The sequence below is a fragment of the Scatophagus argus genome, chromosome 23 (assembly GCF_020382885.2).
Source record: "Scatophagus argus isolate fScaArg1 chromosome 23, fScaArg1.pri, whole genome shotgun sequence".
NCBI lineage: Eukaryota > Metazoa > Chordata > Actinopteri > Scatophagidae > Scatophagus > Scatophagus argus.
Window position 1 is genome coordinate 16,136,975 of NC_058515.1, and position 14,950 is coordinate 16,151,924.

The following is a 14,950-nucleotide window of genomic DNA, read 5'->3' on the forward strand; positions in this document are numbered from 1 at the left end:
GTCTACCTGCCTCTCTGTCTCTCTGCTAACCTGTCTTCTGTCTCCTCGTCTGACTGCCTGTCTCTTTTACAGGTATGACCGGGCCATCGACCTGTTCACCAGGTCATGTGCAGGTTATTGTGTAGCAACGTTCATCCTGGGAATCGGAGACCGACACAACTCCAACATCATGGTGAAGGAGAACGGACAGGTAAGCTGGGCCTCCTCACATCCTGAAACTGTTCCGTTCTCTCACCTAACTCTTCCTCCTGCTATTCTTCTACCAGCTGTTCCACATTGACTTTGGTCACTTCCTGGATCACAAGAAGAAGAAGTTTGGGTACAAGAGGGAGCGAGTTCCCTTCGTTCTGACTCAGGACTTCCTCATCGTCATTAGCAAAGGAGTCCAGGAGTCGACCAAGACCAAGGAATTTGAGAGGTCGCACCAGCACCTCACCTGTCTAATGCTGGTCCTCATGTCTCACTTTCTGCTTGTCTCACTTTCTGTTTACCTGTCTGTGTATCAGGTTCCAGGAGATGTGTTATAAAGCCTACCTGGCCATCCGTCAGCACGCCAGCCTCTTCATTAACCTGTTCTCACTCCTGCTGGGCTGTGGCATGCCTGAACTGCAGAGCTTCGATGACATCGCCTACCTGAGGAAAACCCTGGCTCTGGGTAAGACAGACAGGTAGAGAGGAAGACAGACAAGAAGAGAGAGACAGGATATTATCTATCTATCTATCTAGCTATCTCTATTCACAAGTGAAATGATTCTACGTAAGAAGTCAACAAAAACAAAACCTTCTCTCAATGAAGAAAGGAGGGCAAAATAAAAACCTGTGATACAGAATATCGAGTGTTTACTAAAAAAACACAATTAAAATGAGGCAAAGATTAACTTAGAAAAGACTACTGATGAATAAAATGGAAATGTACTAAAACTACAAGAAAGGTTTTCATTAAGAATATTTTTCAAAGTCGATGTCAAAATATTTGTTTTTTTTCATGTATAAATTAAGACAATAATGAAAACTGTGACGACATATGACTGTTTGAGGTCAACATGATATTTGTGACAGAAAAGCAAAGGTAACAAATGTTTTGGTAAACACATTTCTTGATTTTTATGTTTTTATTTTTACAGCAAAATGTATTACATTGTCTGTCTGTCTGTCTCTTCACCTGTCTGTCTCTGTCCTCCTGTCTGTCTGTCTGCCTGTCTCTCAGAGAAGAGCCAACAGGAGGCCTTGGAGTATTTCACCAAACAGATGAACGATGCTCATCATGGAGGCTGGAGCACCAAGATGGACTGGATCTTCCACACCATCAGACACATGCCCAACGAACACTGACACACTCACTACATATAACACACATACATGCACGCATGTGCACACACACAAACTGTGTGTGTTTATTGCACTACTACTCTGTGAGGATGATGATGATGATGAAGGTATCTGATTTTGGCATCACAACGCCATGTTGGAGGGATATTGTCATAGCAACATGAATCTCAGGGTCAGAGGTCAGAGGGGTAGTTAAGGACGCCAAAGGTATGCTGTAAAAAGGGATGATGTCAAAAATGTCTTCCACTTGATGCTACCTGTTAGCTCTGCTAGCTGCTCAACAGACCTTTGTCAGAACTGGATATCATACTCAAAAATGGCATCCAGTCAGTCCAATGAGAATCGCTTGCTTTGTGTATGTGCCGAAAATGTTTTTCTGTCTTCCTGGTGATGCAGCCCACTGAACAGGTGCAGTAATGAGTCTCTGCTCGGTCCATAGATTTTACATTTTGATGATTTCACAGATTTGAAAATCAGGTTTCTCTTTCCTCCATGAACCAAAATTTCATAACAGAAAGAGTGAAGGCTGACATTGTTCGCTGTTGGAGGTGTCCTGTGAGCAGTTTCACAGGCGTCTCTCATATTGTGGTGAAGTTAGCTATGAGCTTTTTGAGGCTGCAGGGGATTTTTTGCTGCAGTACCGGAAGTGGCCACTGGTGAAGTGAGACAGAACGCCGCCATCATATCCTGATCTAAATAATACATTCACAACACAGACTGAGCCTTTTTAAAGAGGAAACTTTATTACTGTAGCACATATACAAATTAAACTTTATCAACAAGCAGCTATAACTTTCTAAACTGATACTTGTTGGAAGACTTTGAATGAAGCTAGCTTTATTGAAACCAGCAAAGTGAACACGGTGGTCACTGTGAGAGCAATAAAACCTCCAATGACTGATTAATGTTTTGATTATGACAATCAGAAGTTCTGACCAATAGGAAAGCAGAACTGGCCTGCTCTGGGTGGAGTCATGGTGCTGATGATAATATGACTCTTCTAGTAATACAGTTATACCTTACATTATTATATTACAACTCTAAAATCTGCCTTTTTGTTTAGTAGGAATTTCACTCATAGAATTTTGACTTCATTCTTAAAATATTGTGAGTTTTTCTCATACTATTTTTTTTGGTTGTAACATTGCTGTTAACCTCTTTAATCTCAGTAATTTTCTGTGCTTCCTGTGATCCTCCCCAGAATGAGGCTGATTGATGTTTCTCAGGGGATCAAATATCATTTTGTGGATATGATAGTATTTTAGTGTGATCTGAATTCAGTCTGGAACAACATATCTGCAGATTTTATCAGGGATCAAGTCTTTCCACGACAATCTGAAGTAATCATCCACTTAATAGCCATTAGCTGAATCAGGTCTTTGTTAACCTCTAGTGCACTATGTCTAATAAACCATGCTAGGCTAGTTGTTAGCATGTTTGCCTGTTAGTTCAGCTTGTGCACTCTAATCCATGGTTAGTTATTAGTTAGCAGAGCTCTTGCACTGGAACAGTGAATTGTGGTTAGATTTAGTTAGCATAGCATCAGTGGAGGCCTTGTCCCTCCTTTTCCATTGGCTGCCAGCCACCAGGAGGTGTGGCTTTGCTCTGGTGTGGTAAAGGATGATGTGAAGGTGTTTGTTTGTTTGTTTCTTCTCAGGTCAGAGGGCAGTCTGAGCCCACCCACACATCAATAACACGTGAGGTGGCCTGACCCCGCCCCCTGCTGCATGCTGATACATTTATGACATTACTGACTGTGGGTTTATTACCATCATAGCTAAAAATGTGGATATGAGCAGACATTCTGTTTTTGTATCCATGTGATCAATAGTATTGATTGTTTTTAAACTGGTGTATTTATCAGGAATGATGGAGGATGTGATCAGTTTGTTAATGTTGTTAATGAGTATTGATTTGTGTGATTCTGGTTGACGATAGGGTTAGCGTTAGACCTGATCTGCAGACCTGACGTGGGAGGATTCAACCAATCAGAGAACTTGTCCATGTTTTGACTTTTTAAACTGGACTTTATGACAAGTTACCTGGGGGATGAGGACGTGTTTAACAAATATGTTAAAGCATTTACGGATCTCTGTCTGCTCCGTTAATTGTCATTTTATTTCAAAATAAAAGGAAAGGAAAGTAGGAAAGTGACATATCTTGTCATTGGAGGGAACTCACTCCAATGAAATTTGTTCTCTGCATTTAACCCACCCAAGTGACGTGCACACACACACAGCAAACCCGGGGCAGTGGGCGACCGCGTGCAGCGCCCGGGGAGCAGTGGGGGTTAGGTCCCTTGCTCAAGGGTACCTCAGCCATGGACACCGGGACGGGGAATCGAACCAGCGATCCACCGGTAACGGGTCCGACACCCTAACCGCTGATCCACGACTGCCCCTAAAAAGCTCAACAAATAGTTCAGTCTTACATTTTCATTGTTACTTTTCCATCAGAATGCTTCAATAGCGATTCATATTTTTCTTTATTTCGTCCCCAAACTGGTTCATAGATGAAATCAAATTCAATACTCACTCACTAATTCTTACAATTATCTTCTGAATTAGTTTAAACATTCTTAAAGACCACCAGAGAACAGATAACGTGTTGAAGTCAGGTGTTACAGTGTGATTTAACTGAGAATTGATGCCACTGGCCAAATTTAACATCAGACCTGAACCTAAGATCTGAACCTGAAACTTAGACCTGAACCTGCACCTTAGACCTGAATCTCTGGTCTGATTACTTCCAGTAGAACAGAGCGGGTTCAGATCATGGAAAGGACAGCAGCTCTGCCTGCAGGTCACAAGTGTTACTGCATTATGACTACATATGATGGTTATTAAAACTGTGCTCAAATGAATGTGACTTCATTAATAATCCAGAGGTTGAAATCAATATCAATGATCACCATCAATATAGTGTCTGCTCATAATTTTTGATATTATAAACTGACAAAAAAGAAAAATAACAACAGCTTCAGGCCGTTCGACCAATTTCTGTATGAACTGCTCAAATATAAATGAATGCAGTGCAATGCGGTGCCGTTGCTGTGCCACACAGTGATGCAGGTCCAGAGGACGCTCTCCACTGCACAGTGGTCGAAGCTCCTCAGGACTGAGATCACAAGTCCGACTCGCCGCAGCTTCCTGAGGAAGTAGAGACTACTCAGATCTTTCATCTTCCTTCATATTATCCTTAGTGACTGAACACAGACACTGAATGTACCACATTATTATGTCATAATACAATATAATGAAAGTGGAAAATTATAAATATAAGAGAAGAAAGAAGAAGAAACTAACAAATGTTGAAAATTGTCTTTGGACCTATTATCTTTGAATCTGTTATCACAAAAGTATAATGCATATCTTTCTATTGATTGAAGATCAGTGATTACATGATTTTAACTATAGTGAATACTGTTCGACAGTTGAGTCTGATGGCTGTATTTGAAATTCTCATTCTCGCTTCAACGCGCCCTCAGTTCAACGTGTCCCTTCTGCCCTCCCGTCCACGGCCTTTGCACCTGCGCACTGACGGCTGTTAGCGCGGAAGACGCAGTGGAGTCGCACGAGGAGACACGGAAGAAGGAAAATAAAATAAAACTAAAGGAATAAAGACGACAAAAAGCGGGAATAAAGAGAAGAGAGTGTGGCGAAGAAGAAATGAACCAGCTGGAGCGGTAAGCCTCAGTCTCCACCGGAAAATACCCAGAAGATAACCTGAACACAGCTAAGAGCTAACAGTTAGCATACGATTTTAAGACTTTTTAAACTTTATCTTCAGGCTTATCAGTCAAACTCTCCCTTTCAAAGTACTGCAATATTGTATAGAAATAAACACAGTTTTAGTTTCACATCATAACAACAGATCTTATTTAACACTTATATTATTTTCTCTCTTGTATGTCACCTTCACGTTACACCTGATCTGTTTTAATCATGGATCACAAAGCTGCGCATTAAAAGCTGTATGAACCTGATCAGGTTATTGGACATCAGTGTATTACAGTCTTTGACTCGCCAACATTAAACCATCTTACAGGCGTTAAGAAGAACAATAATAATAATAACAACGGTGTATTTTCCAGTTATCCTGTTCAGAGATTACTGTTTAGAGATAACGTTTCATCAAATCTGGATCCTTTCAGTGACTCGAACACCCTTTTCAATAGCAAAATGTAGGCAGGATGTTTGCAGTCCAGTCTCTGTTGTTCCAGAGATAGGGCTGGTGGAGACGAGCTCGTCTGGCAGCAGCAGAGGGACAAAAAGCCGGACAAGTGGGACAGTTTCCAGTGGACGTCAGTCTGTACAGGAAGTTAGAGAAACACTCACATCCTCAGAGATCTGATTCAGATTCATTAAAATGTTCAAATCCAGACATAAATTAGTCTCCAGTTGTTTTCATTACAACAGTGTAGCCTGTGCAGAGGTGATCTGTGACTTCTGCTTGTGGGTTAACTTTCATCAGACCGTCGTCTGACCTGTCACATGTTATTTTATCAGCCCTCATACCCCACGGACCACAAGTGTGTGTGCTGCTAAACAGTTAAAGTGACATCAGTCTGATGTTAGTACAAGTCTGTCCTGTGACTGTGATGAACTGTGTGCTGATAATAATATTCAGTTCATCTCAGGTCAAAACCAGGCTCTTTAATTTATTCTTTTGTTCAGAGAGACTCAACACTTGGTGACAGTGGAGAGGAAAGACTGCCTTGTATTTGTGTCCATATGAATATATTTATTCTTTCTATGACTGACTGCTAAATGTCATCATCAGCCACCCAACGTGTGTTAACACAATAAATCTTCAAAAGTAGACTAATAAAATTAAAATCTCTCCAGTTCAACAAAAATCAAAAGTTTATTTAAAACATCATATTGAGTAGACTTCCACTCAGCTCTTTGATCAGATGACGGCCAGGCGTTTCCCATCATGCACTGGGGTTACAGTTTGTCGGAGAGCATCTGCAGCCACAAATCAGTCTGTGAATTGATTCTAAAGTGAATCTCTTGCTTCACCAACTGTGTGTTAGCAGCTAGCCTGTGATGCTAACAGACTCACTTCATGTTTGTGTTTCAGTCCAAAAGATGAGGATGACCAGGAAGAGTCCAATTGTCACCATGACAACAGTGACAGAACCAACAACAACAACAACAACAACCGACAGAAGGTGAGACTACCTCCCTGCCTGTCTGTCTGTCTCGGCTCCTGTTTACTGAGACAACCCAGTGAACAAAGTGCCTGACTTCACCAGTCCGACCAGTTCAGTGTTTCAGCCAGTTTCTGACTTCCTTTAAGAATACACACCATGTAAACAAAGCAGGAGCTGAAATCTTGGGGACTCTAAACTCTGAACTCTATGGGACACCCATCAGGGCCTGGCACCAGGTGTACTTTTCATCATCAGTACATCTAATGTGGGGTTCTGAGGTGCCTGGATTGATGGTGTGATTGTTGTGATGAATTGATCCACCTGATCAGCAGGTCAGACTGAATCAAAACTGACAAACTCTGGTGTGGCTGTAGATTATAATAACCTGTCTCCCTCCCTGTCTGTCTGCAGACGGTGTGTCCAGGTGTAGGTGAACATCCCCTCCAGTATAACTACACCTTCTGGTATAGCAGAAGAACTCCGAGTCGTCCTGCAAGTTCTCAGAGTTACGAACAAAACATCCGACAGATTGGCACTGTGGCATCGGTACGCACACACACACACACACACACTGACAGTTAAGGGATGCAGATTTATGAATTTGCGATTTTATCTGTATTTTTATCAGTTATTATTTTAATATGAAATAAGTTCATTAAGTAAATAAAAGAAATTTGGAACCCTTGAGATGCAGACACTTCAATTCAGTTTGTTGCAGTGGACAGGAAAACCTGCCTTTTAGCAGGCAGAAATCTCAGAGCAGACCCAGACTCGAGGTGGGCGGCCATCTGCCTTGACTGGTTGGGTTGAGAGAGAGAGTGATAATAATAATAATGATAATAATGATAATAATAATATTAGTCTTAACAGTAATATTAGTAGTCAGCATCAAGCAGAACTGCAGCAGGAGGTCCAGACACGATCCATGGGAACCTGAGAGACGAGAAAGCACAAGGACTCGGGGGAAGAAGTCAGTCAAGTTATTCACATGTATTGATGGGACTTAAATGTGTGGAGAAGGAGAGTTAGAGGAGGAGAGAGAAGCTCAGTGCATCATGGGAGATCCCCTGCAGTCCAAGCCTGTAGCAGCATAACTAGAGACCAGCCTAAACCAGCCGAGCCTTCAGAACAGCTACTGACCTAAGAAGTCAGGAAGTGTTTGTGCAGGTTGGTTTCAGCTGCTTTAATATTAAATATTTTGTTCTTTTAGAACAGAACAGCAATGTGTTCACTAATTGATCAACAGGTTAGGATTAGATAAATCAGTGGATCAGTAAATCAGGTGTGTGTGTGTGTTTTCAGGTGGAGCAGTTCTGGAGGTTTTACAGTCACCTGGTCCGTCCAGGTGATCTTAGTGGACACAGTGACTTCCACCTGTTCAAAGAAGGAATCAAACCAATGTGGGAGGTAACAACATGTACTCTGTTACTATACTGTAGTACTGTTATCAGGGCTCCAGTCTAACTCTTTGCATTGGTTGCACTGGTTCTCCAAGCTTTCTTTTTTAGGTGCTCCCAATTTTTTCATTGTGTCACCTTTAACACCATAAGGTCACCTTTTTATCGCTACAACTTTCATATAATGCTATATGAAATATATGTTAAATGTCCAATCAGTCCATATCATGATTTATAATTTTAAATTTGAGCTGAAGGACCGGGGCTTAGCATCTTACCAGGGACCGACGGCTCCGTGTCTTGGCTGGATGAAGTAATGTGGATGGATTGAATGACAATAGCAGGGCCGGTTGTAGGCTTAGTTTTCTTAATAAAAATACTTTCAGGGTATCAACTTCTCTTCATTTTCCCTCGTTTTGTGTTCATTTTCTGTGTCGTTTCAGTTAGGCAACTCGCTAACTAAATTTTAAAACACACACAACTGCAGTGAACAGGAGCACAGCCAATCAGAGGCAAAGACCCGCCCGAGCTCCGTCTCTTATTGGTTTAGACCACGATACGATCCATGAGTGTGGCTCGCTCACAGGAGAACACAGAGAATAAATTTCTGTTTTCAGCGTCAGGTGCACCAGTGCGACCTACAAAAAATATTAGTCGCACTCTTGAAAATTTTGGTCGCACTCTGGAGCCCTGATTATAACAGCATCGTTAATAGTCATACTGTGTTAGTGCTCCCCACTCCATTAGCCGGCTGATGTGCCCTTGAGCAAGGCACTAAACCCCCCAATATGCTCCCCGGGCGCTTGATGCTGCCCACTGCTCCTGTGTGTGTTTCACTGCATGTAATTTGCTGGGTGTTGCATGTGTGTGTTCAACTAAGGATGGGATAAATGCAGAAGACGAATTCAGTGTGTGTATGTAAAAATATATATACTGTCAATAAAGCTGACTCTTCTTCTTCTTCTTCTTCTACTGTAGTGTGACTCTTCGGTAGTTAATCTCATGTTGAAGTTTTCATCATCAGTTTAATCACAGTGTTCTGTCTGGAAAAGGACCTGATGTCACCCCTGATGTGGGTCATCGGTAATATTGATCAGTTTGATGATTTAATGTGGTGATGAAATACGTTAGAATCACAAGGTGTTTCAGCTGGCTGATTGAACAGCATTTCAGTGAGACACGACTGTCACATGACTGTGATGTGTCAGATGACAAGCAATCAATGCGACTGGTAATGATGTGTCTGTCTGCCTGTCTGTTTCCCACCTGCCTGCCTCTCACTTATGTGCCTCCCACCTGTCTGGCTCTCCTGGACCCCTAGGACGAGTCTAACCGCAGTGGGGGGAAGTGGATCATTCGTCTTCGTAAAGGTTTGGCCAATCGGTTTTGGGAGAACATCATCCTGGCCATGCTAGGAGAGCAGTTCATGGTTGGAGAAGAGATCTGTGGTGCCGTGGTCTCTATTCGCTTCCAGGTACTGGTGTACTGTAGCAAAAGCTATTACTGCAGTAATACTGCAATATTGTCATCTTCCTGTATGGTTTAAAAAATATGTCAAATGTTAACTAAATATCTTTGTTCTCTAAGAGTTCAGTTTTTTGTTTCATTAAAATGAATCAATTCAAAGTATTTTTAACTAAACAAATCTTTCATAGAGTAAATAAATGATTTGTTTTTCTGTAATCAAAACTGCAGAGCAATCAGGCTTTTTCTTCCACTGCAGCAGCAGTGACACCTATTGGTCGAAAGGCAGCATTACAAAAGGAAACACTAACGTTCAGGGTAGGAGACCGCAGACAGTTAAGACAGCAGACACAGCTGAGACAGACCTGTCTTCACGCTTGATGTAGTGCACTTTGCTCGTCGTCATCGTTGTTGTCGTCGTATCTAAACAACCAGGCATGCTGTCACGTTGATGTGTAAAGGCAACAGGTCCTACATATCTACAGGACCTGGAAGACCAGGTCCTGTCAATAGTGCTTTACTGCAACATTGAAGGGTTAAATTTTTAGGAACTGATAAGTTCAGTCAAGAGCCACAGACTAACCTGGCCTGATCTGGACCAGGACCTGGTCCGTGAGTATGAACTCAGTATCTATGACAACCTGTCTGACTGTCTGTCTCCCTGCCAGGAGGACATCTTATCAATCTGGAACAGAACGTCAAACGACCAAATGACGACGTCTAGAATCAGAGACACTTTAAGACGAGTCCTGAATCTTCCAACCAACACCATCATGGAGTACAAGACACACAACGACAGCCTCAGGTACTAATACTACTACTGTAGTACTACAGTAAAACACCACCATGGACTAGAGGACAGCTTCACATACTAATACTACTACAGCATACAATCTCGTCCCAGGTTCTGACCCTCCCTTTCCTGCCCACCTATTCAGACAACTCTGAACAGACAGACCTGGATGTTCCTCCACATTTTTACTTGGATGAGCTGAAGTTTCCACCATGAACTTCAGACTTCATGTACTAAGGAAACTTGATATTTTGAGATGTAGTCCTGACTGTTTGTCTGAAACTTTCATACTGGTATAACTGAAGAACCAGAACTGTATCCAGATCCTAATGTTCATATTTTCTGTTTCAGGGACAACTCGAGCTTCAGAAACACAAAGATCTCCCTCTGAAGACAAATGTGTCAGCAGACTGCCCTCCTGTCCAATCAATACACTCTGTGTGGTGTGTGTGTGTGTGTGTGTGTGTGAGTGTGCGTATGTGCGTGCTGTCCAGTTACAGACTGAAGTCTCTGTTTGTTTGTAACATTAAATGATCCATGAGTGATTGATTTTTGATCAAATATTCTTAAGAATTTTAACGAAAATCAATCTGTATCATCACACCAGGAGAACTGTTCTCCTGTTTACCTGCACAGGTTGATCAAACAGGATTTTGTACTTTGTATGTTTTTGTAATTTCTTGTTTCTGTAATGAAATAAACCTGTTTGGTGGAAGTTGAAACTCACTGACTGGGAAATAAACTGTTAAATAACTACGGTGCGTAAAAAAGGACTAATTGGTTTTACCAACAAATAAAATCAGTTATAAGCTAATTAAAATTGATGCTGCCGCCTAGTGGACGAAAACTGATGACACACCTTTAATACGTGAAATATGTGTGTGTTGCAAACAGGTGCTGTATACTCTGTCGTACTTCCTGCCAGCTGGGTTTGTCTCCAGGTACTCAGAGCCTCATGATGAGAAACAAAAGTCCAGTCAGATCCTGGAGGAAACGAGCTCAAAAGTCCAGAGACATGATGTTTATGAATATTTACTCGTGCTGTCTAAACCCCTAAACCAGGGGTCGGCAACGTGCGGCTCTTCAGCGCCTCCCTAGTGGCTCTCTGGAGCTTTTTCAAAAATGTATGAAAATGGAAAGAAATAGGGGGGAATATATATTTTGTTTTAATGTGGTTTCTGTAGGAGGACAAACATGACACAAACATTCTTAACGTTTTCCAATGCTGTAAAAATGTTTATAATAAATATTAAATTTCAACATTTCTGTCAACGACTATGTGCGTCATAGCCTGCGACACACGTTTCAGCGCGGCGCGGTGCCACGCAGGTGGCTGTTGTAAACAAACCGGCGGGTGTGTCATGGGCCATGGATGGGCCATGGATCCCAAGGGGGAAAAGCGAAAGATGGCTGATGTGAACAGAGGATTCAAGGAAGAATGGACCGAATCATTTGCTTTCATTGCCGATTGCCTGCATGTTTGCTTTGTAATGAGAAGTTGTCAAATAACAGAAAGAGTAATTTGGAAAGACATTTCCAGGGAAGGCATGCTAAATTTGCAGAAGACCACCCAGTTGGGAGTGAGAGGAAAAGTGCAATTGCTTTACTTCTGGAGAAATTAGAGGAGCGCAAAGATAGATTTAAGAAGTGGATTGCATCTCCAAACTCCACTTCTGCTGCTAGTTTTGTTGCAACCCGGGAGATAATAACGCGTGGAAAACCGTTCACAGACGGTGAGTACATGAAGGATTCATTCATCAAATTGGTCATTTTGGTAAGCTAGTATAGCTAATATACACTTACAGCCTGTGTTCCCTTCATATAAGGCTTATATAAGGTTTTTAATTTTTTGCGGCTCCAGACAGATTTGTTTTTTGTTTTTTTGGTCCAATATGGCTCTTTGAACATTTTGGGTTGCCAACCCCTGCCCTAAACCTAAATTCAGGAAACTGAAGACACTTTAACTATTTGGATGTTTTGTTTTTTAAACTAAAAGATGCTCTAACCCTGCAGACAGAAACAGAAACTTATTTTCACTGAATGTGGTTGTGGTCTGGATGTGGGTCTGCAGACTAGACTGCAGGTCACATCTCCATCAGTGCAGCACTTTGACCCAACTGGCACCATTATCTTTCAGTCTATAGAGGCCCATTCCAAGCTGTTCCAGGACATTCCAGGCTGTTGAAAGCAGAGTAGTGCAGGTCTAATCCTGCCTCTATTCTTGGCTGCAGACCAGCTGGGAGCTGCGATCTCTAAGGATGGACCTAATCCAGATCAGGATTAACAGATCAGCTGTCACTCAATGCAGAACCCACAACCTCACACTGCAGAACCGAACCACTGCAGAACTGAACCACTGTCCCCCGCCTCTTGGCCATTGTCAGCTGGGATCGGCTCCAGCCCCCCTTACCCTGGACAAGGTTTTTGTAATGTGATGTGACTTATTTTAGAGGTTCACTTGTCCAACAAAAGAACATCATCATCATCACAAGTACAAACAGACCAAATTAATCTGATATTTTGTTAAATCATGACCAGGCCCAACACCTGTGTGTGTGTGTGTGTGTGTTCTGACTGCAGATTTGTTTATTGTTTTATTTTTACTCATCAACCAAGTCTTGATGAAAGTTCATTCAGCATTAGATATCTTAGACCTCCCACTGACATCAGTGGGATCAGTGGGTCAATGATGTCATCAGTCAGGAAGTAATGTTCAGTTTGAGGATATGACCTCAGAGAGATTCGACAGGTAAGGTCACACACACACAGCGGTCATCCTCTCATTACAGACTTTAAAACTGAAGCCAAACTTCCTCTTGAACTCTATACAAGATTAAAATAAAGCTGCTCTGAGTGTGTGTGTGTGTGTGTTACTCTCTCTCTCTCTCTCTCTCTCATTCGACCTGACATCAGCACTTTCTGCAGGTCAGCACTTGTTCATTGGTTTGAAGATTTTGTTCTTTCGTCCATTGAAATTGAAGGTTTTTGTTGGGACAGATGAACCTCTGAGACAAAAGGTAAACACTGAGTGTGTGTGTGTGTGTGTGTGTCTGTCTGATAGTTTTGATCATTTCATGTGTACGTTTCTTCTTGTGCTGAGATGTTGAATTATGATATAAAGTGCCACTATTGTGAAGTCTTTCTGTGACAGCTGCTGATCTCAGTATGGTTACAGGAAAATATTCATGTTTTCTTTCAAACAAAATCTATAATATTTATTAGGTTTTTGTATCATCATTGTCAAACTTAGTGGCTGTCAGAGTGAAGTTTCATAAAATTCATAAAGTTTTTTCTTAAAAAACTGCTGTTCACTCAGCTCAGAGTGACAGAACGAGGAAGAAAAATCTGACCTGATTTTCAGTCAGCCAATCAAACTGCAGGCTTGTTCTGACAAATCAAATTTGCAGCTTTCAGGTGTGTGTGTGTGTGTGCGTGGTTTAATGTTATTAGGATTAAAAGTATTGGCTGAACCTCATCTGTGATTTCACCTTCAAATGGTTTGGTGATGAAGACCTGAAGAAGGCAGCAGACCAAACCTTCATTTTAATCTGTCATGTTTTAATACAACATCTTGTTAAAGTTTTGATGTCACTGTTGTTGTCCCACTGAAGGCAGACATGAGGAGAAGAGAGAAGAAAGCTTAAGTCAAAATGTGAGATCGAATGCAGATGTAATATTGCATTGGACGAGTGTCTCAGGCTGACATCCACTAACATAAAATTGACATTAAGATTAAAATGTCAAATAAATGGAGGTTTTTAAAAAAGTGACTTTGTTTTCATTTTAGAGGCAGTTATTTGTTTCCGTGTTTTGTGAGAAGATTTGATCAGATATTGATGATTGATTGTGTTCTTGTCGATAGCTAAGACAACTTGCAAGTTTTGTTGGAATTTCAGCCGAGGATCGTCTGTTATACCGAGAGAGGAATCCTGAGTCCCATCTGGAGTGAAGAGGGAATCTTCATCTGTTTGTCCTCTGGATTGTTGAGTTTGTTTTTGACTCCAGGGTGGTTTGAACTCCTGACGATGTGATTTTAACCTGAGAAACTAAACCCCAGATGAGAAGCAGGAACAGAACCAAAGTCCAATCAGAAACCAGGATCAGTTGACTTTTACTTTTTTTTAATTAACCAGCCAATCAGTGTTATCCACACACAGGTTTCATTTATCCATTTGGCTGCATGATTTATGTTTTCTATGTAGGACTCTTCATCATCTGTGAGGTTTCCACACAGTCAGAGAAGGTCAAAATGTGTGTCAGATATGAAATCTGTTCATATCTGTGTGCCTGTGGTTGCTCCATCTGCCTTCTCCACCCACAGGTAGTTTTGTTGTTTGTGGTCATGTTGCTCACAGTCTGCTGTTGCTCTGAGTTCAATGATGGCTGACATGACATATGACACAGCTGGAAATCAGTGCAGGGTTTGTATGGGCGGCTGGATGATGACAGCAGGTGAAGGTAGTGTTCAGGTAGATATTTGTCCTCAGAGTGATGAAGACACCTCCTTTCCCTACCTCGCAGCTTGTGTTAAGAGTGTTAGCATTGTTGCTATACTTAGCATTCTTAGTGGTCTTTAGCATGAGCTAATGGTGTCAGCCAGCATTAACGTGAAGATTTAGAGGTCAGAGGTCACCGCAGTCAGCTGGGTTCAGTGTGCAAATCTGACCAATCAGAGTCTAAAAGGAAACACAGCAGTCAGTGTTGTTGCTTATATATTCACAAATTTGAAAATATTGGTGTTTGTCCAGTTTTTCTTTTTCTTTTGTGTGTTTTGTCCAGTGATGCACTCGAGCCCTGCGAATATTTCAC

At 41.7% G+C, this 14,950-nt stretch overlaps 2 protein-coding genes across 8 annotated transcripts in view; both read left to right on the forward strand.

Annotated features, from left to right (window-relative positions):
* LOC124054373 (phosphatidylinositol 4,5-bisphosphate 3-kinase catalytic subunit alpha isoform-like) overlaps positions 1 to 3,456 on the forward strand; it is a 32,790-nt gene extending 29,334 nt beyond the window's left edge. For 3 of the 5 annotated variants that reach the window (XM_046380298.1, XM_046380301.1, XM_046380299.1), the window contains 4 exons: positions 73 to 190; positions 267 to 418; positions 507 to 655; positions 1,213 to 3,456. In XM_046380298.1, coding sequence (XP_046236254.1) covers positions 73 to 190; positions 267 to 418; positions 507 to 655; positions 1,213 to 1,493 — 700 coding nt within the window. In that variant the 3' untranslated portion in view covers positions 1,494 to 3,456. Of the gene's footprint in view, positions 1 to 72; positions 191 to 266; positions 419 to 506; positions 656 to 1,207 lie in introns of all 5 variants that reach the window. The other 2 variants (XM_046380300.1, XM_046380303.1) reach the window with 1 other exon arrangement.
* A 1,365-nt stretch (positions 3,457 to 4,821) lies between these two features.
* Positions 4,822 to 10,895, forward strand: eif4e2rs1 (eukaryotic translation initiation factor 4E family member 2 related sequence 1). 3 transcript variants are annotated; one of them, XR_006842479.1, is made up of 8 exons: positions 4,823 to 5,014; positions 6,415 to 6,505; positions 6,899 to 7,033; positions 7,790 to 7,894; positions 9,206 to 9,358; positions 10,017 to 10,153; positions 10,493 to 10,584; positions 10,620 to 10,895. XR_006842479.1 is itself a non-coding variant. In XM_046381156.1 (7 exons), exons 1-7 carry the CDS (start codon positions 4,998 to 5,000, stop codon positions 10,294 to 10,296), a joined length of 648 nt encoding a protein of 215 aa, XP_046237112.1. In that variant the 5' UTR covers positions 4,822 to 4,997; the 3' UTR covers positions 10,297 to 10,390. The 3 variants fall into 3 exon arrangements, 2 of the variants coding, with proteins under 2 accessions (XP_046237112.1, XP_046237111.1); XM_046381156.1 differs by lacking the exons at positions 10,493 to 10,584; positions 10,620 to 10,895 and adding an exon at positions 10,287 to 10,390 and having other exon boundaries at positions 4,822 to 5,014; XM_046381155.1 differs by having other exon boundaries at positions 10,493 to 10,895.
* The last annotated feature ends 4,055 nt before the right edge of the window (positions 10,896 to 14,950 follow it).